Raw genomic sequence first — 22,551 nt, 5'->3', positions numbered from 1 at the left:
ACCAAGTACAGTTGTACCAATCCCCCTAGAAAAGTGTCCTGCCGGTTAGCTCTTCGAATATGCATTGAGAAATCTTACAGGAAAACAATGCAAGTGTGGGCTTTGAAATAACAAAGGAAACAACTGTGTTTTGATTAGATAGTTGTGGAGAAGAACAGCTAGCTTGCTGTTGGGAGTTTCTGTTTGAAGAGGGAAGCTGGGATCAAGGAGGCATGGGGTTTGTATTAGATGGGATGTCCCAGTTTCCCGAGATGTTCCATGACATAGTTATTCCGTATACGGTAACCAAGCAATGCCAATGACTGTCGACATTGTTGACGTTGAGGGTGAGACTATAACAACAGCTGCAGTTTCTCTCTCTCTCTCTCTCTCTCTCTCTCTCTCTCTCTTTTTTCATTTTCTCTTCCCCTCCCCCTCTCTCCCTCTCTCTCCTTCTCTCTCTCTTTCTGAAATGTAACTCTGCAACTCCTCCCACTAGAGGAGAATCTTCTGGGTGAATCCTATGACTTACTACGGCTAATAGAATAGCAAGATGGACAAAATGGAATGTTACTACAAGCTGAGAAGTAAGGAAGCCTTGTACATTGCTGTGTTCTCTCTCTCTCTCTCTCTCTCTCTCTCTCTCTCTCTCTCTCTCTCTCTCCCCCCTTGTCACTACCATGCGTACAAGCAGAAAGTCTCCTGGTTGATGAGAGACAATACAGTGCAGAGACCACTAATCACTGGATGACTTTCAATTCCCAGCCCCCAGCCAAGCCACCATCTGGTCAAAAGCACAGGAGGGGCTGACAACTGAGCTAGCCTGCTGAGCCCAGCACAAGTCTCTAATCCACAGAGTTACAGCAACTAAGTAAACACAATGTATCTGAAGGATGGGGTTGGTTACTTTTTCCTGCAGAGAGAGTTAATTGATGCTCAGCTCCTCCTCATGCCAAGGGAAACAATAACAATGAATGGTCCTTGTGTTCTAAGTGCTTCCACCCCGGGGAGGAACCAGGGGGCCCCTCAGCCAAGCCTTCTTATTCTTTTTATTTGCCACACAAGGAAGCAGGATCTCAGAGACACTGGCTGTCCTAACCAAGCCTGTCAGCAGTACTGACTGGAGCAGGTATTCAAAGTCAAGTCTGACTCCTCTTCCCCGAGGGGCTGAGGGTGTGTGGGGCTGGGGGTGCGTGCATTGCTAGTTAGAAAACTCCCTGCTGAAGATGGACAAATGGTGGATCAAATGTCAAAGACTCACTCACCTTTTTTCAGAGGAGGTGGACCGGCTTCGGGTGGACCTGGGGGAGGCTCTGGGATTTGGAGACCTGGATGAGAGACTGGAGGACCGAGTACTGGTATAGGAGGAGCTACGGGAGCACTCTTTAATGGGGGAGCTCCGGGCTGTGGATGGGACCAAACTAGACTTCTTCACCTCTGCGCACTGGAGACATGGAGACTGAAACCCTCTGCAGGAGGAAAAACATCTGTCATTACCCAGCCACCCTTACTCTGGGGACACCTTGACCTAGTACTCCCACCCCCACATCTGCCCAGGCCACAGTGTCCTCCGTTCCTCTTTCCATGCCCCCAACCTCCTTTCAGGGATGGCCTGGCAGGTGTCAGATTTAGGAAAGACCTCACAAGTAGATGGATATTTAGTCCAATTCAGCCTCCCCCAGGTAAGGGACACGTGCCACACACCACAGGGGCCGCTTCAGAGCATCCCAGGGAGCCCTCATGGGGCGCAGTGTTAATTAAATAACATCAAATCATGTGGTGAGAGATTGCCACCCCTCCCCTTTCTTGTCCTTGTCCAGTCCTTCAGCTTGCGTGAACGAGAAAGCCCTGGCTGGGTGCTCTCAGTTTTTCAGCACCTCTCTAACACTTTGTAATCTCCACACGCTAAGGGAACAGGCCCTGAGGTCAAGGCCTTGAGCAGGGAACTGTAACTGATCAGAGTTAAAGACGCTATCTTAATCATAGTATCAGAGGTGCTTTCTATACGGGGAGCTTTGGTGTTTCAGAAAGCGATTTGCATTTCAATACAGAAAAGGGCGTGATATGACTACGATAAACGAACCAACGGGAATATAGTTTTTGAAAAGAAAATCAAGAAAGTGACCTGCGGTTAGCTTAAGTTTGGGCAACTTTGATGTAGCCCATTTTGCAGATGGAGAGATTGAGACCCCAGAAGAGATAGATGGAGGCTTGTTTATAATCAGACAAGGGGTGGGGGTGGGGGTCTGTGCCTTACAGTCTGTCTTGTCTAGGGATGTACTGAACGCCTTCCGAGGTCCTCATGCAGACATGCTTATGTCAAGATGAGCAGGAGTCAAGTTCAAGGGTCAACTTCAAATCGCATTGGTAGAGTTCTATAGATTCATGACAACCTCTGTTCACCTCTTGTCCCGGCTCTTGACCCTAACAGGCTGTTCCCTCCTAAACCAAATGTCCTCTTCTGTTCTTTGCCTTTAGATCTTAGGACGTGTTGGCATGCAACTCCCCTGTCCTTGTCACCTAGCCATTCCTTTAACCATGGTTCTGGTTTGACCTGAAAAGCCTCTAGGACATTTTCTCTCCTGCCAGTCTGGGTTGAGGGTCTCCTTTGTGTTGCCATGGTTCCTCCTGCCTAGCCCTCCTCCCATTCCTACACGACGACTTTGGTCATACAATTCCAGGTGTCTTTTGCCCTGGATATGGAGAATTGCCCCTCTGCAATATCCTCACACACAGCTTGTCAAGTGTCACCTTAAAGTCATCCTCCGTGTCTCAGGTTCTTTGAAACCATCATTCCCTTTAATCCTCCCAATAGCTGTTTATCTAGCTCTCCCTTTATGACCGAATTACTGAGTTGGCTCAGAAGGACTAGTGACTCGCCCAAGGTCACTCAGCGGCCCAAACTTGGATCTGTCTGGCAGCACACCCACGTGCCCGTCACCACTCCAACCCCTTCCCCTCTGTGTCTGTGGTGCCCTTGGTCTCCAGCTCATATCCCTTAGTCCATATTTATTGAGCCCTTTGTCCAGAGCTGGCAGGGCATAAATACCCGTGATTTCACCATCATTTACTTTCTACGGTGAAAGGCTGCTTCTAAATTATTTAATTGGGCTGTCTATGTATATCAAATTAAGCAGGTAACGGCTATATATCTCCTGGACGTGGAATCTAGTTTTAGAGACGGGCCTGCATTTGAATGCTGCTGCTGTTGCTTGGTAACTGAATTGGTCTGCAGGTCTGTGCCTCGATTTCGCTGCTTCACAAAAAGGTTGTAATAGTGATATGTGTAAAATTATATACATATTTATATAGCATATATTATATACTATAATTAGTGGAGACACTAATTTGTGGGGGAAAGCTGTTCACAGGAAGCATTGTTTTTCCTTTTCTTTTCTTTTTTTTTTTTTTTTTGGAGCTGGGGACCAAACCCAGGGCCTTGCGCTTGCTAGGCAAGTGCTCTACCGCTAAGCTAAATCCCCAACCCCACACAGGAAGCATTGTTAAAAGTGTCTAGCATTTTACCTGGCTCAATAGATGTTAATGGCTTTTAAATTAATTAATACTAATATTGTTATTATCATCATCGCTTCTCTTCACTTTCTCTTTGTTTTACTTTACTTACTTTTACTTCTCTTCCCTTTCTCTTTACTCCCTCAAATGATAGCCCTTTAGTGTGCCAGTAGTTATGTGGCAACCTTCTCCCATACAGGACCGTCACCGTCTGCTCTCGGAGAGGTCGGACCTTTGGGCTGACACGACTCTGGCTCCCATGCAGGGATTGGCAGGAGCTGAACACAGGGATGTCCCAGAGGAGGCAAACCAGAGGCCAAGCTACACAAAGCCCCAAGCTGTTGGTCCACACTGGAGCCCGGCTAGGTCTTATGTTAGAGATGAAGGGTGCTGTGTCCTTGGAGAAGCTAGCTGCCAGCTGCTTCCACACTTGACCAGCGTGTGGCTGTCATTTGGAAATCTTGACCACTTAGAATCAAGGTGGACTTGAAGCCCCAGCAGGAGGAGAGCCCCTGGGTTTCTCTGGGTAGAGCGTGTTAGCTGACTTTCCCTACTCGGGTATCTGCCTAGTGAATTATAAACTCGAGACAAGGGGCCCACCATTTTGACCAAACTGAGTGTTGCCATAAGAGTGTGTCTGGTAAGAAATTGAGGCATCAGTAAGGGAATGAATGGTGTGGATTAAGTGGCCAGTGAATTTAAACAACCGCTCCCGTGAGAGCACATCTAGTGCTTAGTGTTCCAGTGTGTATATTTTTCCAGATTCTTTTTATGTGTCTGTGCGTGTGTGCAGTATGCGCACGCATGTGTGTATGGATATGGCTGTGGTGTATACGCGGGTACTAGCTGATGCCAGAGACAGCCTCCGCCACTCCCCTCTTTCTTCACTGAGGCAGAGTCTCTCAGTTAAATCCAGAGTTTACTGAGAGGCCTCTTCTCACTAGGCAGCTAGCTCCAGGGATCCCTTGGTTCTGCCCCCTGAAGGAAAAAAACATGGGTAGCAAGCAAAGCGCCCAACACAAACTTCACAGTGGCAGCTAGGTGTGTCGTCATGAATAAACTTTATTTTGGAGTGCTTTAAATGTCAGCCTGGCCTCCAGGGCCTCATCTGCCATACCCAACGTCCCTCAACAAAGGAGTCCATGTGTTAGGACTGAGGAGCCAGCATCTTACATCAGCATCCAAGGCCTACCCCACACTCACACTTGGTGTTATAGTTATCCCATGACTTCGGGTGAATCCCTAGACGTTAACTCATTAAGATTGTATCGTGTGTTATAGTTTTCATGGCCCTAAACATGTCATGTTCTGCCAGTCATCTTCCCTCTCTCAGACAATGCAAACCAATATTTCACATGAAAAGTTCCATTATTTTCCACAGGTTCACGTAACTGGAGTCGTGTATGTGTGTGTGTGTGTGTGTGTGTGTGTGTGTGTGTGTGTTTCTTTTGTATACATTGATAGCATAATTTTCCTTAATCTTTAGAGCCAAATAATATTCTAGAGTCCGCCGAGAGGCTGCAGACATGGTCTGGTGATTGAGAGCACTGGCTGCTCCTCTGGAGGACCTGAGTTCAATTCCCAGCACCCACAGGACAGTTCATAACTGTCTAGGACTCCAGTTCAAGGGGAGCCGACACCCCCAATCAGATACACGTAGGCAAAACACCGATGCACATAAAATAAAAATAAATAAAGAATTAAAAAAAGAATTAAAAACATATTCTAGAGTCTGGATAAACCACAGTTTATTCACAAACAACTTGGTTGCCTCCAACTTTTAGAAATATGAATAAAACTATTATAATCATATATGAAATATGAATAAAACTATTATAATCATATAAGTTTTTTGGTATGAATATGTTTTTTAATTATTCTGGTAACTTTATTATTATTATGGTACGTTTTTAACTGACAGTGACTTAGATGAAGTTAATGTTAGACTTTCCCTGAGACTCTGTAAATTGGCATCTATCATCTTCCCATCCCTCCCTCACTGATATGGGTGGACACCCCAGCTTTTCCTGCCTTTTTCCAGAGGTTCTAGCTTGTAGCTCAATATTTACTCTGCCAGAGACTGGTTTGAGGAGGCATGAATGGCCTACGGTGGGCCAAGGAGAGCCAATAGTATCAGATTGGGTGTTTTTGCTAAGATTTTTGAGGGGATAGGGTGGAGGTAGTCTTCTCTTTGCTGGCCAGAGAGACAGGCAGTTAGCATTTCTATAAAAGCTCAGGGAGGGTCTGCTTGAGAAGCCACCAGAGGCTGGGAGCAGAGCTGAGAGTTGCAATTCAAAAAATAAAGACCCAGTAGCAAATTTTGAGCCCCTGGGTCGTGTGTGTGTGTGTGTGTGTGTGTGTGTGTGTGTGTGTGTGTTTGTGTGTGTGTGTGTGTGTGTGTGTGTGTCTGTGCGCGCGCGCACGCTCAAGAGCACTAATTTGAATGGAATGTCCTGTCTCCTGCAAATAAAGACACCTGGGGAAAAAAGGGGCACCATAAAGAGACAGTGAAATGGTGCCTAAGATGGGGGCCCGCTCACCCCTAAATACACTGACCTTGACTCACTGCTCCTGCAGGCGGGAGAGACATTCTCTAAGACAGCCCCCTTGTTCTGGGGGGAGGATGTGGTGAAGGAGTTCCCTGAATCGGAAGTGTTGCCACAGTTGAGGTCCCGACTCTTGCTCAGATCCCCACCGGGACTCCCCTTCTCCTGGCCCTGAGACCTGGCCGAGCTGGTTTGCGTGGAGGGCGGCGAGGACGTGTCATTGCCCGAGTCGTACTCCTGCGAGCGCCCTCGGGAGGCGGCGAGCGGGCTGGCCGATTTGCTAAAGAGATCAGCCGCGGACCCCGACCCAGAGATCTGAAAAAAAAGACCCGTCGGACACTGCTGAGCTCCGGATTTTGTGTCAGTAACCTAGAATGTTAACCGTCATGAGTCACTGTAACGAAAGCAAAGAGAGAGGGGAGAGAAGAGACGCCAAAAAAACAAAAGCACAAATTCCTGAAAGAATTCCACAGAAATAGGAGATCTCTAGATCTTTTTTGTTTTGTTTTGTTTTGTTTTGTTTTTAAACCCCCTGCTAGAAGAACTGGAAGATTTAGGAGTCATGCAGGGAAAAGGCATGCGATTCAGAATAAATGAAAGTAAAAGAAATCATACAAAAATGTAGTCTCCAATAAACTCAAACAAAAGAGATAAATCAATAGAAAGGGGGAGTGGTGTAGACACCCTAAACCTCAAACAATAATCAAAAGAAAGGAATGGGGAAAAGGGAAGAAATAAATGAAAGGGGCTATGGGCCTCAAAAATTATATCTTGGAAATTAAAACCATAAAAGGCAAAGGTTTAAATTTCAGCCAAAAACCTCAGCTAACTCTCTCTCTCTCTCTCTCTCTCTCTCTCTCTCTCTCTCTCTCTCTCTCTCTCTCTTCCTCTCTCTCCCTCTCTCAAAAGTTGCCTGAATAAAATTCTGAAGAAATGTCATATGGGTCAAAGAAATAAAGATGAGGGTTGGTGTGTTTTTCTTTCTGTCTTCCTTCCTTCCTTCCTTCCTTTTCTCTTTCTTTCTTTAAAAAAAGTCACGGTCATAAACTGATGGTTCAGCAGTTTCCAACTAAAGGAGTCAAGAGAGGGAGGGGCAAAATAAATGTAAAGTCATATAGTCTGACTGAAAACAAACAAACCAAAAAAATAGTAACAATAATAACGATTTAAAAAAAAAAAAAGAGTTTCTACAGGCATTTGTGCGCGTCCTTCTCCCTCGTAGGAGGAAGCTAAGCATCCTGTGTGGCTTCTAATAAAGTCTCTCATGTCTTTGCGGATTACATCCACTTACCAAGCAAGGACTCCTCCTTTAGTAGGAAAGGTGTAAGAGAAAGGGAAGAGCGGGCAACGTGAGTCCATCAACAGAGTCGTAAATGACAAGAAAAAACACACACCTTCCTGCACAACGTTAACCTTCGCCCTGACCTTTGGGTTTGGGGGGCTCAGCGCTTTGAGCCAGTCGATATCTCATACCTCGCCATTCCCTTCCTGCCCAGGTTGGATCGGGGGAAACTTTCGCTGCGTGGGTACCTGAAGCTACTGTAGAGACCTGCGCGGTTACTTCTAGAGGACACCGGAAGGGAACTCGTGATCGTGATTGGGGCATTTAGAAGGACACATCAGGGGTCGCTCGAAGAGAGGCCTCGGAGTCCTGCCTCCGCGACTGGCCTAGGAAGACTGAGGCTTTAGGAGGCTGTGAACAGTGAGCTCTTGGGAAGGGAATTCTATGCTGAGAGTATGTTTTTCTTCAACGTTCAGGTCAGGCTGTGGCTGAGAGGACACGGGGAATTTGCTTCTGGCTCCTGGCTGCTGTACCATACATATTTAATTGTTGTGGGCAAAAGGGATCCTTTCCTGAACTTTGCTGGCAATATATCTCTATAAGGAGAAAAATTGTGGGATCTAGCAGACACTCCCTGGAAACCTCTCTGGGGTTCTTGGATTCCAGAATTCTCTGTTTAAATGGCTCCCGAGCCTCCTTCTGAGATATACATCTCCTCCACAGGTTCTGTCTTCCGTCCGAGAAGTGCCTCAAGTGGGCCAGTCTGGGCAGAATCTGCATGATCATGCTAAGGTGTCCAAGTGGCCTGTCACACACTGCTACATAGTGTCAGAGACAGGAAGCCTGAGACCTTGGGGTAGGCTCTCTCTCACTGCCATTCTAGTGCTGAGAGATCCTGAGATTCTGGATTCAAAGATGACTTTCAAATCACCTTGAAGACATATTTGCCAAGAGAGGGGAACATACTTTATTAGGCCTTGTTTACTTTATTTATGAGCATTTAGATATCTTGCCTAGTATAGATGCCCTATTGCCTGGCCCTGGGCCTTATGTAGTAGAATAGGCTTTCCTATTTAAAAAATGAAAATCTAATTCCCCCCAACTTTATCTCTTGTTTCGCAGACTTGCTAGAGGAGGGGCACTTGAGCTCTCCTAAGAAACCACTTCCACCTTGAGGGGAGATGTGCACACCCGGACCTGATTATCACAGAGAGAACACCAGCAGCTTGGAATACCAGATCCTGGGACTAGGAGGCAGGGCTTTCCTTACTGTTTCTCCCAGAAGGCTTTGCACACGGGCAAAGTAATCGTCTAGCCTCAGTAAATCCTATAGGCACGGTGCAGCCTCTGCCTTAAACTCATCATGTTTACCTGGCTAGCTTTGCCCTGGAGATGAGACCTCAAAATAGGTGGCAAGGTGGAAATTTCTGGAGAGAGAGCTCTTTTTTTTTTTTTTTTTTTTTTTTTTTTTTTTTTAGAATATACATGCTCTGTTCCCATTCAGCTCCTTTTAGATTGGATACCATTTCTTTCCCATCTCTGATACCCAATTGTTCCCTCATCATTTCCTTTATCCCCTCTGTAGGGAACAGGAAATCACCATGACAGGGAGCCCGATCTGAGCATTTAGGCTTTGGTTTGATCTAAGGAAAGGATCAAGGGATGTTTGACCAGGAGTGAATGGTGGGGTGACCAGCATATCAGAAAGGAGGTCAATCTTGGAGGGTACAAGGCTGGCCTAGTTCAACAGCAGGTACCTGAGAGTTCAGGGCTGTCTGGTATCTTGCGACTTGCTCCCTGGGGGCATCTAGACCATTTTTTTTCTTTTCCAAGAACTTTCTCTTGATATTGACTACAGCCTAGAAGTATTTTATTTTCTTGAAGTGTCATGGTTCCCTGTGAGGAAAGACGTTGAGTACCAAGTCTCTCTTGGTTGATGCTCGCATATAGAAGGGGCCCTTGTCTTCTGTGCACGCTCAGCCCCAAAACCTGAGCCCACCCAGATGTTTGCAGAGTGTCTCTCCCTGGCCACGACGTAATGCGCATATGGCTTGTGTGTTTGACCTGACAGCATTACATAGGCTAATGCTTTTCATCACCAGGAAATAGAGATGAAGTCCTACTGCGATGCTTTCACTGGGCAAGAGCACCAGGGTGCACAAACATACCGGCCCCTCCCACTTTCTAACAGTTCGGTTCTTTTGGTTGACATGAATTACAGCGTTCTTTACAAACCTCCTTCATCTACTTCATAAACCAATCCGAGATCCTCACCTATCACTGGTCCATGCTTCCCTGAGTAGCCTCCCACAGTCCACACTGAGCAGCACGTTTTTCTTGGTTTTGCTAACACAGGCCACACCCCCATCCCCAGGTCATTTGCATATCCTGTTTACTCTTCCTTTCTCTCCCGCCCATCCCCTCTGCTCACTTAGGCCAAGGCAGCACAGCACTCTGTAATCAATTAATTCAACCTTTCAACCAACTACTAGTTCCAGATTAAATGTCAGGTTACTCAGTAGGCCTAGTCACTTATTGGACGGTCGGTCCGTCTCTGTCGGCTTGTTGAGGAGAGGGGCGGTGCCTTAGCAGAATCCTCTAGTGCCTGCTTCCGGGTAGTTGTTCAGCAAAAGATGCTAAACAACCTAAGCTCCTCCATGGTTCCTTGGGAGCCTCAGGGGCTTGGTCTTTGGTAGCGGTGCCTGTGTGACCAGGCGATGGTGAAATCTGCTCGGATAGTTAGCAGCTTTAGAGAGCCGATTCCTATCATAATGAAAACAGCTCCATAAAATTCCAGGGGTTTTGAAGTCAATGTAAAGCTGCATGTGTTAAGCCACAGAGAACCTGGGGGGACCAAGGATTAAGTCTGGACCATGGCAGAAAAGGGGTTTCCCCTGGGTGTTTCTCTCCCCCTGATTCCTCCCTGACCCTGGGCTGCAGCAGAAGCGCAGAGGCTCACCTGCGCATTCCTGACAGCATCCGCTCCAGCTCTCCAGTGAGGATTTTGAGACAGACAGAGACTCCCTTGGGAGACAAGCTACCGTGGCCCCTCTCAGTCTTTTACTTGCTCTGTTACTTTGAAAGGTCAGCCAAGCCTGGAAACTTGTATACAAACAGTTGCTGGCTTCCATTTTTGGCTAAGTCCCTCGGGCTAAGGGAAAATTTAAAGTCATCTCTTTGAGCCACACAAGTCAGAAACCGTGTACCCTGGTCTCTGGACGTAAAGCAGGCCAGTTCGCGTCACTATTGAGGGCTCAGCAAGTGGAGGTTTAGTGGGATCTCGCGTATCATTTGCTTCTTATGACATTGACTGCATCGTCAAATGCCCCCATTTCACACACCCCCACACACATATTTGTCCTATTAGAGGACACACTGGCGAGGAGAAAGGGGTCATCTGAAGACATTTCTATAGTTCACAGGGACACTGTTCTGTTTTATGCCTATAGGTCTTGGTAGACTGTACTATTTCAGGTAGGAGGAATACTTTAATAAACCTGTCATTGGAGACATCTGTGCCCTTTAAGACCTCCCCCACCCCCACCCCAGCCCCAGACTCCTCAGAGTGTTCAGTTCACTCTGGGAGAGGAGGGCTGGAGTCGCAGTGGGAGCAGTGAAAGGCAAGGCTAACACTGGGGTGGGAGGGGGTGGAGCCGGGAGACTGCATGTTGTCATGAGTGACAATGGAGGTGTCGGCCTTCTGGCCTTTGTCCTCTCATCTCTGAACATCCCCATAACTAGATATCCCGCCACGGCACGCACGATACAAGCACTCCCTGCTCAACATTATCATGGCTGGGTGGCTCCTAGTTTTGCATTGTTGACACACGGTTGAGTTGACCGCCCCCTTAAAACCCATCTTTGACGAGCTCTTCATCCGGTAGGGATGTTTATGTGCACAGTGACTCTCTGACCATGCATAGCTGGCTAAACAATGGCTGGCATCTCTCACAGATTCATGCTATCCAGGAAAAATGGCCACCTAGGGTTCTCTTCTTTGGGATGCTCTGCCCTCGTCCTCCACCTCAACCTTAATTCTCCCTGTTCTGTCTTCATACAAGCTGATCTGTGGCGAATTGCAGAAATAAAGCAAAACCAATAACCAACCAACCAAACAACCAACCAAAAAAACCCAAAAACCCCTGAGCCCAAGAGTTGGTCAATTACCAAGTAAGACAGTCTTATCTAACCCGGAACCCCAGCAACTGAGGGAAGAATTTGAGAGCTAATGGTTTGTTTTGAGAGATGATGAAAGAAAAACTTGTAGAGAAGAGGGAAAGGGAACCAGATGAGCAGGGGCTTGTAAAAGGTATACTGTCAATACACAGTGGGCAGTAGAGCCCAATGCCAAAGAGAACTTTGGGAATTTGGGTGGAATATATATCACAGACAACATTAACCCAAGAGAGGGTGGGCTAAGGACTTATGAGATACTCATGGGAAAGACTGTCCCTAAGGGACACTAATTCCCTTCTGTGTTCAGACTGCCACACAGGCAGGCAAAGTGGGCCTTGGCAATCAGAGGATACCATCTGGAAGCTGCAAGTCAGCTGTGTGTCCTGAATTAGGGAGAATGGGGGGGAGGGCGCGGTGTAGAAAGTGTTTTGCTTCAATATATCAAGTTGGTCATGGAGATGGGGCAAGCCAACTTGCACTGTGGCAAGCTAGGCTTTCTTTAGCCTATTTAGCGTGTTTGAAAATGAATGTGAATGGTCTTCCATTGTATCCTGAGCAGAAGGGGTTCACAGGACAACCCCACTTCTGGTTTTCTTTTAAGATTTATTTATTTATTATTAAATATGAGTACACTGTAGCTGTCTGCAGACACACTAGAAGAGGACATCAGATCCCATTACAGATGGTTGTGAGCCACCACGTGGTTGCTGGGAATTGAACTCAGGACCTCTGGAAGAGCAGTCAGTGCTCTTAACCACTAAGCCATCTCTCCAGCCCCCCCCCCCACTTCTGGTTTTTATTGGGCAATTAGATCTGGGCCTATATTCTCCCGAAATGCTCAGCTTCAGAGCAATGGAAGCATTGTTTTGGGCCCTTAGGGTCCCCACTATTCACATATAGTGGCGGTGGGGCCCTTGAGATATTTGAGATCTTCTGCTCTAAAAGTCCCAAGGCCTCGGAAGAAAGATAGACAAGCACACTTGCTCTGTCTCCTTTTGGAGCTAGGAAATGTATCGTGTGTCTTTCCTATCTCAACCCTTTAAATCCTTGTTGGACTGTTGCCAATCAAAGGGACCAGGAGACAGAGGCACCAAAGCCACAATCAGACTCCACAGTGACTCTGCGTCATACGAGGTAACCCCAGCTACTCACTTATCGTTACTATTCGTGCATATGTACATGCTGCTAGAACTTAGAGGTCAACACTGGGAGTCTTCCTCAATCACTTCCCACCTTAGTTTGGAGGCAGGGTCTCTCACGAGAGCATCAGTTCAGTTCCACTGACTGACTAGGAAGCCCCAGGGATCCTCTTGTGGCTACTTCCTCAGGACTGGGGTCACAGGAAGGCACTGTAGCACCCAGCTTTTCATGTGGGTACTGGCTATCAAACCCGGGACCTCACGCCTGTGTGGCAGGCACTTTACCAACTGAGCCATCTCCACAGTCCATACTCATTAACATCATTCGGGGGAACTGCTTTTAGTGAATTCGAGGCCGCTGCAGGGAGAGGCTGACAAATATCTCTCCTTTATCCTTCCATCAGTCCCAAAGACATAAACCCTCCAAATTCTTTTCTTCCTTTCAGCTTAGGAGTCAGGAGCGGGCTTCATCTCCATGCTTCTTAACGCACTCAATGTTAACACTTGGGGGTTTTCTAATAATTAATTAAATCCCCTCACCGGGGAGCTCCAGCTCCCCAGAGTTTCTGGGAATACCTCAGCCCTCCAGGGGAGCCGGCACGGTTATTTATTGTTTTTGTTTCGAATCATTATTTAATCAAGAATGGAGAGGGGGGAAAGGCAACCTCTCACTTGCACTTCAAAATTTAATTTCGGCTGAATTCCGAGATCAAGAGGCAGCTCGGTCTAATAGGTTACAAAAATACAATCAAGAAGAGAATTTCAATTAAACTGAACAAGTCCCATTTACGGGGCTTCAAATGGCCCCATGGAGAGCGTCAGCTATAAATTTCTTCTTGCTACTCTGCCATATGGGGAGCCAGGAAATCTCACATGCCACAAGGCAGAGCATGCAGCTAGAGGGTCCTGTTCGTTCCTTAAGAAACCAATCCCTTTGTTTCTCTAAGACAGCGGGGCCATCTTCCTGGGTGACATTCCTCTTTCTTTGACACTAATTAGGAAGACAGCAAAAGAACGGACTCGGTGACCTGATGAGGCTCATCTGGGAAGCAGGGGAGGAGAGGAGGAGGAGGGTGGGTGGGAAGAGATTGATTTTCGGAGGATGGAGAGAAGACAGAGTTCCTAGGACTGAGGTACCTCCAGGCCATGCAGTGCATCTGACAGTGGGCAGGGGGAGGTAGCTGGCCTCCTTGCCCCTTCTCTGTCAGGAGGACCCTGAAAGGAATGACCCAATCCCAGCTCCCCCTTTCTCAGAAGCCTCACCCAAGGTCTCCCTGTCTACCGGCTTCCCAAATCCTCCATATAAACTTTGCTGGATATCCCTCCCAACCCCCAACTCCCAGCCCAGGTTGGAAGGAAAAAAGTAAGCTCAATAAGTGAATTTTGCATCCAGGTAAATTTCATTCAGTCTAAAGATGCATTTTATCTTATTCTCCAAGGTAATGTATTTCTCTCTGCCTCTTCTGCTGGCGAAATGTCTCTTGGCTGATAAGAAGAAGAAAAGAAGATGGGTGCTTCTTTCCTTATGCAGAAAAGACTGTGCTGTGTCACTTCACAACACAGAGTCCCCCAGTGTCACCTCCCTGTTCTGGACTGTGTCTCCTCTCCAATGCAGTGAAGAACTTGGGTGCTAAGGTTTCCCTTTCTACAGAGCGAAGGGCATGTTTCCATCCACTCTCTCCCTAAAGGTTGCTGTCAGGGGCACCCAATGACTGAGGTCATTGCTGGGTTTATTAGGAATGAGTCATTAAAAAGCTTCTATGGTAATAAATCATGTTAGCAGTCACCATGTATGTGATGTCACATTCTAAGCGTTGACATGAGTTTTCATATAACAGATGCCTGGCGAGTGGTAGGGCTGCATAGTTGTTATTGTTTTGTCATTGCTATTTATATATTTGTGTACATGTTCATGCTCATGTGTGTGGAGGCCAGAAGTCAACATCAGGTATTTTCCTTAATCATCAATCTCCACCTTATTAGTTAATTGATTAAATTTTTTTTGAGATGGGGCCTCTCAATGAGCCTGGAGGTCAGCAGGTTAGCTAGACTGTCTGGCAAGAGGCCCCAGTGACCCTATCGTCTCTTCCTCCTCCCCCTGCTCTGGGGTCACAAGTACACACCATTGTGCTTGGCTTTTAGGAAGGTGCCGGGGATCCAAACCTAGGTTTGGGGTAACTGATGGAGCTGCCTCTCCTGACCTTAATGCATATTTTCCTAAGCGAATAGATACCTTGACTCACACCATCATCATACCGGCCATGTAACTAGGTTAAGATAATTATCCCAAGGTACAGGTGATGACTTTCACATGGGTAAGCACACGGCTCTCCCGCTCAGGCTCCCTGGCTTCAAATCTGAGTCTCTATCACGAGGAGCTGCCTCTTGTCACTCTGGGACACAGCATCCTCATTCTATAGAGCACGTGCCGTGCCTGCGCTAATGAAACCACGGGGCAGTGATTCGTGTCAGCCATCACAGACACTATTTGGCCTTCCTCACTTTACAACGCACCTGAAATGGTCTTGGGCAGACTTCACACTCTCCCTCCGTCTGCTGGCATCTGTGTAGCATGTGGCCCACAAATGGCCTTTGGCCCTGATTACAGTATAAGGAGGAGGGAAGGGGTGGCTTGGCCTTCTCCTTGGTTCTGATTCAATCCTCTTTCTAGATCCCCTCTGCAGTTATGAGAGGCTCGATGGAGAATGTCCCCACAACAGAAATAGAAAGGCCTCTGCTAAGCCCCTGGGGCCACCAGCACCACGGATGACCTGTCTACCCTCTGCTGACATCAATATAGCATTTGGTCTCTGCTGTCTCTCTTCCCTCCCAGTTGTGTTACCTTCCTAGGACATTCTGTTCCCAGAGCCTCACTTTCTCCATCTGCTGAATGGGGATGATAATGGTGCACACCTTTAAGGAATGGGGGAGGGGTGATTATGCAAATTATGTGGGGTGCCTGCCACTTAATGATATTCCATTTCCTGCTCTATGTGAGTCATTTAAAATCGATGAGTCCCATCCTTCAGTGCCCAGCTCAAATATCATCTTATCATAAATCCCTCTCAGGCATCAAGACGGAAGTGTGCTTGCTCCCACCACTGCTGAGCGTGATACTCTGAACAGTCACTAACTGCTTGAGTGCGACATATACCCCATTAGAAGGCAGACTTGACACCGAAAGGGATTAGCTATTCTATTGTAGTGTCAGGGGAGTGTAGAGAAAGTGTCAGGGGAAGGATAATTGGCTGGCTGGGGATGGGATGAGGTGGCAAAAATAAGCTATTTACCAATCCGTGTGCAATCATTTGACTGTTTTAACAAGCACAGGAAGGAATGGTGGCTACAGCCATGATCTTGCTCTAATTAAACTGACTGCTGGGTCTCTGAGATGCTCAGTGACGAAGCAAGAGAGCCACTGGTCACCTTTAACCAACCAGGGTCCAGTTCGGAGTCAGGGCCTTCATTTGCACAGGCATATATGCAAGGGATTTCCTTCAATGCTCCTGCTCTTGGCTCTAGGCATGAAACATTGGGGCTGGGGCAAAAGAGGCTCTCAGAGCTGAGGTGATAAAGTTTATAGAACTTCAGTTTTCCTTCTCACTGGCTAAATCCTGTTCGTAGTTTTCTGAGCTTTCATTCTTTATCTGCACTAATCCTGATGCATTTTCCTGTCAGCCGACCTTCTGCCTCATCTCAGCGTCCATCCTTTGTCATGCTTGTCCCTTTCCTCTTGTCACCACATCTGTGTTTTCTCTTATCAGGTACAGACTTTCTTCCCTGTTCATCAGATGTCCAGAGCAAAAACCAAGCCTAACCCTTTATAGATCCTCAGTAAACATGGAGACTTGAGGAAATGGTTGCTGGGTGACTCCTTGCAAATGGCCCTGCTGTTCTATCTAATGGAGAAAGATCTTGGGGCTAGAACTCTTGGGAAACCTGTGATGTACCTGGAATCTTCTCTCACTTCTGTCTTTGTAATGGAGAAAACAAAAGGGCCAAGCACAGAGGTAATGTGGAATCAGAATTTGGAGTATATTTAATGTTTTTAGGAGCCAGACAACCTCAAATGGGGTGAGTGCAGCCATCTTGGAGCTAACCAGTATTTATGATGGAAAGGTAATCCTGTAGGAATCAGGATCACGACTCTTGTTCCAGTTTACCCATTGGCTTACTCAAGAAAGTTACTTGGAAGTATACTTTTGTTATTACTGTGACCTCTGCTATTGCCTTTACCTCCCTTGCGGCTGTGCCCATGATGTTGGCACCACCAACAAGCATTGTATAGCATTTACCTCTAACCAATTGCCTTCTAAAATGTTTATGTACAGCTAGTCACGATGACCCCATGACAAGCTTATGAACTAGGTCTCACTAGTTGTCTTGTTTTTCAGAATTTGAGGAAACAGAGACACAGAGAGGTAATGTGACTACCTCAAGGTTCCACAGCAGGAATCTAGAATGTTATCCAAGTTTTGTTCCTAAACCAAGCACTGGGCTAAATGATTGTCTTTTGAAGAAGACACGGTATATATGTGTGGACATGTGTGTGTGTGTGTGTGTGTTCGCACAATCATAATGCCCAGTTTTGTTTTTTAATAACCCCACCTTGCCAAAGCCATCATTACTCTCTTAAGTTTCTCCATTTTTGTCCTTCATAACCAAGTTGTTGGGAAAGTGGTGAGCTCTTAAGGCCTCTTCCTTGCATATGAAAATGAAGCTTTAGGTTCTTCTGACAGAGGTTGAACTCCTGGGGAATAAGAAGGCTCCCGGGCTACATGGAAGCAATGGGGTGCATTGAAGCTCCTGGGGTTCCTGGAGCAGCCACCAAGAGCCTGTGTTCTAGAAAAGAACTGTCAAGTGCCAGTCTGGTAACATCACTGGTAAGTGAGAAAAGATAGATGCAGTTTTTGGCAGCATCTTCACACATATAAGCTTCTTAGGAAACCATTTCAGATAGGTGAGAAAATATGTTAGGTTTTGCCACTGGTACATTGTAGCTAAGGTCATTTGGGGCTACTAGGAAGACTACCATAGGTATGAGTACCTGGGAGACTCAGGAGTCATAGCATACTTGGAAAAATTGCTCTGTCTCTTATTGCTCATCATTCAAGTTTACTTATAATTTTTCTATAAGCGAAATAATCACACCCATTTCCCAGCTGAGAAATCTAAGGCTTGTGGTGGTTGGTGGGTTAGTTGATTAGTAAAGTCAAAACTTGGCCCCTGTAGTCTTTGCAGCACATGAGATTTAGGGCATTTAGAGGTGAGAGAATGCTAGTGCATGTGTGTGGGGCGGGGGCCTTGACACTTGCATGTTCTCAGTAATCACAGACATCTTGAAAGGAGGTACTTAGGCAGAGTACTGACATCCATACAGAAGATTAAGTAAAATTAGACCCAGTAACACAAGGTACTTTGATGTGAAGAAGTTTCCCAGAATGCACTGCAAATACCTATTGTATCCACGAGGCCATAGTGTTGCTTATTATCAACTCCTAAGATTGATCTTTCCACAAGCAATCCTGAACTCCTCCTTGATTCTACCTCACCCTTTTTAAGGGGAGCAACTCCTTGTACATCCACGTTCTCATAGGTCTGGAAGACAGACACCTTCAGGGCTGTTGGTTACAATCTTGTGCTGGCTCTCAACCTGTGTGCTTCTATGTCCCACTAGAGTCCACCAAAGGCCTTCTCACATGCTTCTCACCGAATAGTTCTAACCACCTCAAATAGAATCAGTGTATCCAGTGAGAAAACTGAGGTGATACAGCTCACCCAAATCCACATAGCTAGGGTGAAGCCGGGTCTTAAATTCAGATCCATCCTACACCAAAGAGTTTGCAGTCACACCAATTACTTCTTGTTGACCTGAGGGATGAGGGTTTTATACTTTTATTCATCGCTGGCTCACTAAGTTGGATCCAGCATTGTCTCACTCTGTGGCCTTGTCCCGGTTCCTAACCTCTCTAAAATTTGACATTTCTGCCCCGACTGTGGGAGGGACGAGTGATAGCAGCTTAACTCTCAACACCTGAGGTTCTGTGTGTGAACACACAAGGAGACGCAGGTCAAGTGCTGCGAGCTCACCCTACCAGGAAGAATCAGATTCCAGCTGTCAGTCAATGGCTGCCAGCCAGCTGGCATGAGAAATATAGACTGTAAATAAAAGCCATAGTGTCTTTCCAATATCAAAGGCCCCTTTCTCCTGCTTGACCCTAAGAAACCTGTATGCATCTTACACATGTCACCCAGAGGCCAGTATCTGTGTTTCAACACCCACCCTGTAATACAAATCTAGGTATATTAGTTTTCCTTCCTTTGCCTCCCGAGTTCCCAAGCCAAGTGCTGTCAAAGGCTGGCGAGTGACCATTTGGTGAGCCAATAACGAGATCTGGAGCCAGTGGGGAATTTTACCCGAAACTGAATTAAAAGGTATCACACACTGCCCTGAACTTGGACCTCCACCTCCCACAGGAGTCATGGCAAGGCTGGCAGAGGGGCTGTGCGCAATACTTACTACACCCCTGGCTGACAGGAAGCCGAGCCTCTGGAGGGGCTGGCTGGGCAGGTGGCTGGACCGGGCCTCTGGGCTGACCTTGCAGTGGTTCTTGGAGCAGCGTCGGGAATGTGTTCGGCGGGATTTCCGCCCTTCCTCAGGAGAACGACCTCGGTGCCTGGGGATCAAGAAAAAGATACCTGAGCGTGTTTTGAAGTGAGCATAGTGGAAAGATGGTTGGGCAATCAACATGTCATCTGAGAGTGTCAGAGTTATGTTTCTGTATGATTTTGTCCTTGGATATGTCTGTGTATGTAAGAATGCCTGTGTGCTGGGCTGTGTGTATGCACATTCATCTTCCCTTCATTACTCACCCACTCATATATCTACCTAATCATCCATACAGCCACCCACTGACCCACCACCCATCCATCTACCATCCATCCACCTATCCTTCATCTATCTATCATCCATCCATCCACCCATCCATCCACCCATCCATCCACCCATCCATCCACCCATCCGTCCACCCATCCATCCATCCATCTGTCCATCCATCCATCATCCATCCACCTATCCATCCATCATCCATCTATCAACCTGTCCATCCAACCATTCATCCATCATCCATCCATCCATCCATCCACCATCCATCAACTTATCCATCCACCTATCTACCCATCCATTATCCATCCACCCATCCATCATCCACCCATCCATCCACCCATCCATCCACCCATCCATCCACCCATCCATCCACCCACCCATCCATCCACCCATCCATCATTCATCTATCCATTCCTCAATCTACTTACCATTCCATTTGTCTATCCCTCCACACAGTTGCCCACCAATCACCCATCCATCATCTATCTCTTCCAATGATTCATCCATATACCTATCATTCATCCATCCATCATCTAGTCATTTATCTGTTTATTTCACTATTCATTAATTTATCATCCATCCATCCATCCCCTTCCTGTATATTCAGTAATTCTCTTGTTTGTTCATTTAACAAATATTTATGGGTATAGCTGTGAAGACAAAGAGGTCCCTTGCTTGATCTGGTTTAATGTCCCACATATGCTTTTGATTCTGTATGTTTGGACCTGACTATGTTTCCATGCATACCGTGCACCTTTGTGTATGTGACTTGACCATTTGTGAAATGGAACTGTTCTATTGAGCATCACCCACAATATTCAGGGAAATGTGTTCGATAAAAACGACAGAGACACCTTGTGTAAGCAAGATCCACCTGTCTTGTTTGCTGTGGAGACCAGAGGTGCATCTGACCCCTTAAAACATCCACAAGAGGACTCCCTGAATTACAGTTGTAAACACAAAACCACACCATATGAATTTATAGTCACCTGAAAACTCCTCACACTATTCTCTGCATCCTGAAGACACCGATAGGATGGGTGCTACTTTCTTGTTTTACAGCCGGGGGAGCTAAATTTCAGAGGTGAGGTCACAGGGGTTAAAAGTGTCCAAAACTGGGCAGGATTTTTCACCTGTAAAGCACTGTCTTCTCTGATTCTTGTTCTGGACTATCTCTCTGCTTGGAATCTTCCAGACCATTCTCCTGAGTATACGACCCTCACAACCAGCTCTTGGCTTGCTCTCAGGCCTTCTGAAGGTCATTCAGCAGAAGAGGCGTTAGGAGGCTCAGATGAACACAAGATAGCAGGAGATACAGGGCTGTGTGGTGCCAGCCATTTCTCTGACAGACAACCTTCTGGGACCCTGCATAATTCTCTGAGAGCTGGTTGACCCAAGGGAAGAGGCAGAGGCTATGTTCAGTCACACAAAGCTGGGCCCCTGACTGTAACAGGTGTCGTTGTGACTTGTCATAGAGCATTGGGGTGAGTGGCAGGCGGTACAGGGGAGCACAAAGTGACAGAGGCATTGCTTCTGGTTGGATGCTGTCAGGGTGAGGCATTGAGACAGCCTAGAACAAGAGATGACTACACAGAGGCTAAGTCTATCACTGAGGAAGCAGTCCCCACTTGTGCTAGCTAGAATGAATGTGCCTGGGAGTGTATTTATTAAAAATAAGTTCCCAATCTACTTGGGCTGCCCATGTCACAGGGTCTTGTCTGTGTCATGGTCAATCAGAGTGCCGTGTGGATTCAGCTGGTGGTCCCATTTGTAGCTGGGACCCAGCAGAAACACAGAGGCCAGCTTAGGAGGGGACATGCCAGGGCCTCGGTGGCAGCGTCTCTCACACGTGCTCTGTTCTCATATTGTCCAGGAAATTTTGCAGTCTCTCTACCTGGCTGGGGTGACAGGAGGGTGAGACTCCGGCACTTGGAATTTTTAAAAAAAAAAATAATTCCGAGGTGACCACAAAGTGCAGACAATATAGAAAGTCATGTTACAGTCTCAGTATCACGGGGCACCACAGAGAAAGGGCTTGAAATTAGCCCAGAGCCTGGCACAAAGATGAGCATTTCTCTTCCTCCCCTCTTCTATCTCACCTTCTCTTCCTCATCCTCCCTGTACCCCCTTAAGTTCCTTCTCTTTTCTGTCCAGCCACCCTCTTCCACTGGTAGGTAAGCCCTACCAGAGATGTTACTATCCCCAGGTGTTATGGATGAGCCCTCAGAAAAAGAGAAAAGCCCCCTACATTAGGCGCTGGCTTTGATCTCCCTGCTACACACCAACAGTTCCAGATGTTCCCATCCACAAAACCTCTCTCTTTTCCTCACCCACAAGAGCACTGCACTCCCACCATCCTCAAACCAGGACGGGTGACAGGTCAGCACAGATGTCTCTATAGAAATCAGAGTCAGGAGAAAAGTGACTTGGAAGGGTGTCGGAACCTGGCACTTGGTACTGTGTGTCCTTTCCTAGGTGGTTCAGCTTCTCTGTTCTGAGCCCTAGCTGTATCACTCAGCTGGTAAGTAGTGAGTTCTTTAGATCCCATTGCCTTGGTTTTTTTTCATTTCACAATGACCTCAAGGGACTGTAGCAAGGGCCCTGTGAGTCAGCCTCACTATAGGCACTTAGCAAGCCTGTGTTGAGGGGAGGGGGCTACTATTGTACCCTTTCTGCTTGTTGTTGCTTATTGGAAGCAGGAGCATCCCTGGCCTGAGAGTGAGATGGCTGACTTAGGGGTTAAGATTAGGGTTAAGGTCAGGGTTAGGGTTAGGGCTAGGGCTAGGTTTAGTTTAGGGCTAGGTTTTGGGTTAGGGTTAGCGTTAGGAGCTACTCAGTGTAGGACAGAAGCTGCATCAAGCATCCTCAGGGATGGTGGATAAGGATCAGGGACAAAGAGGTTACCTGCTCTCGCAGCTGGGGGAGCGCAGTTCTGAGCTCTGGGACCTTGAGGGGCCTCGGTGATGTCTATGTCGGTGAGACTTTCGGCTTCGAGATCTTGGGGTGGGAAAGGGAAGAGAGAGAGAGAGA

The 22,551-nt window shown here is 47.0% G+C and overlaps 1 protein-coding gene across 1 annotated transcript in view; it reads right to left on the bottom strand.

The window, feature by feature from the left end:
• Positions 1–22,551, bottom strand: part of Srrm4 (serine/arginine repetitive matrix 4) — a 61,557-nt gene that overhangs the window by 6,300 nt on the left and 32,706 nt on the right. Inside the window, exons 10-13 of the mRNA XM_032886503.1 lie at positions 22,426–22,518; positions 19,156–19,312; positions 6,049–6,353; positions 1,245–1,448 (exon numbers count right to left, since the gene is read on the bottom strand). Coding sequence (XP_032742394.1) covers positions 1,245–1,448; positions 6,049–6,353; positions 19,156–19,312; positions 22,426–22,518 — 759 coding nt within the window. The remainder of the gene's footprint in view (positions 1–1,244; positions 1,449–6,048; positions 6,354–19,155; positions 19,313–22,425; positions 22,519–22,551) is intronic.

This window comes from Rattus rattus, chromosome 16 (genome assembly GCF_011064425.1).
Source record: "Rattus rattus isolate New Zealand chromosome 16, Rrattus_CSIRO_v1, whole genome shotgun sequence".
NCBI lineage: Eukaryota > Metazoa > Chordata > Mammalia > Rodentia > Muridae > Rattus > Rattus rattus.
Note: the sequence above shows the minus strand (reverse complement) of the source record. Positions and strands in the feature narration are given on the sequence as shown.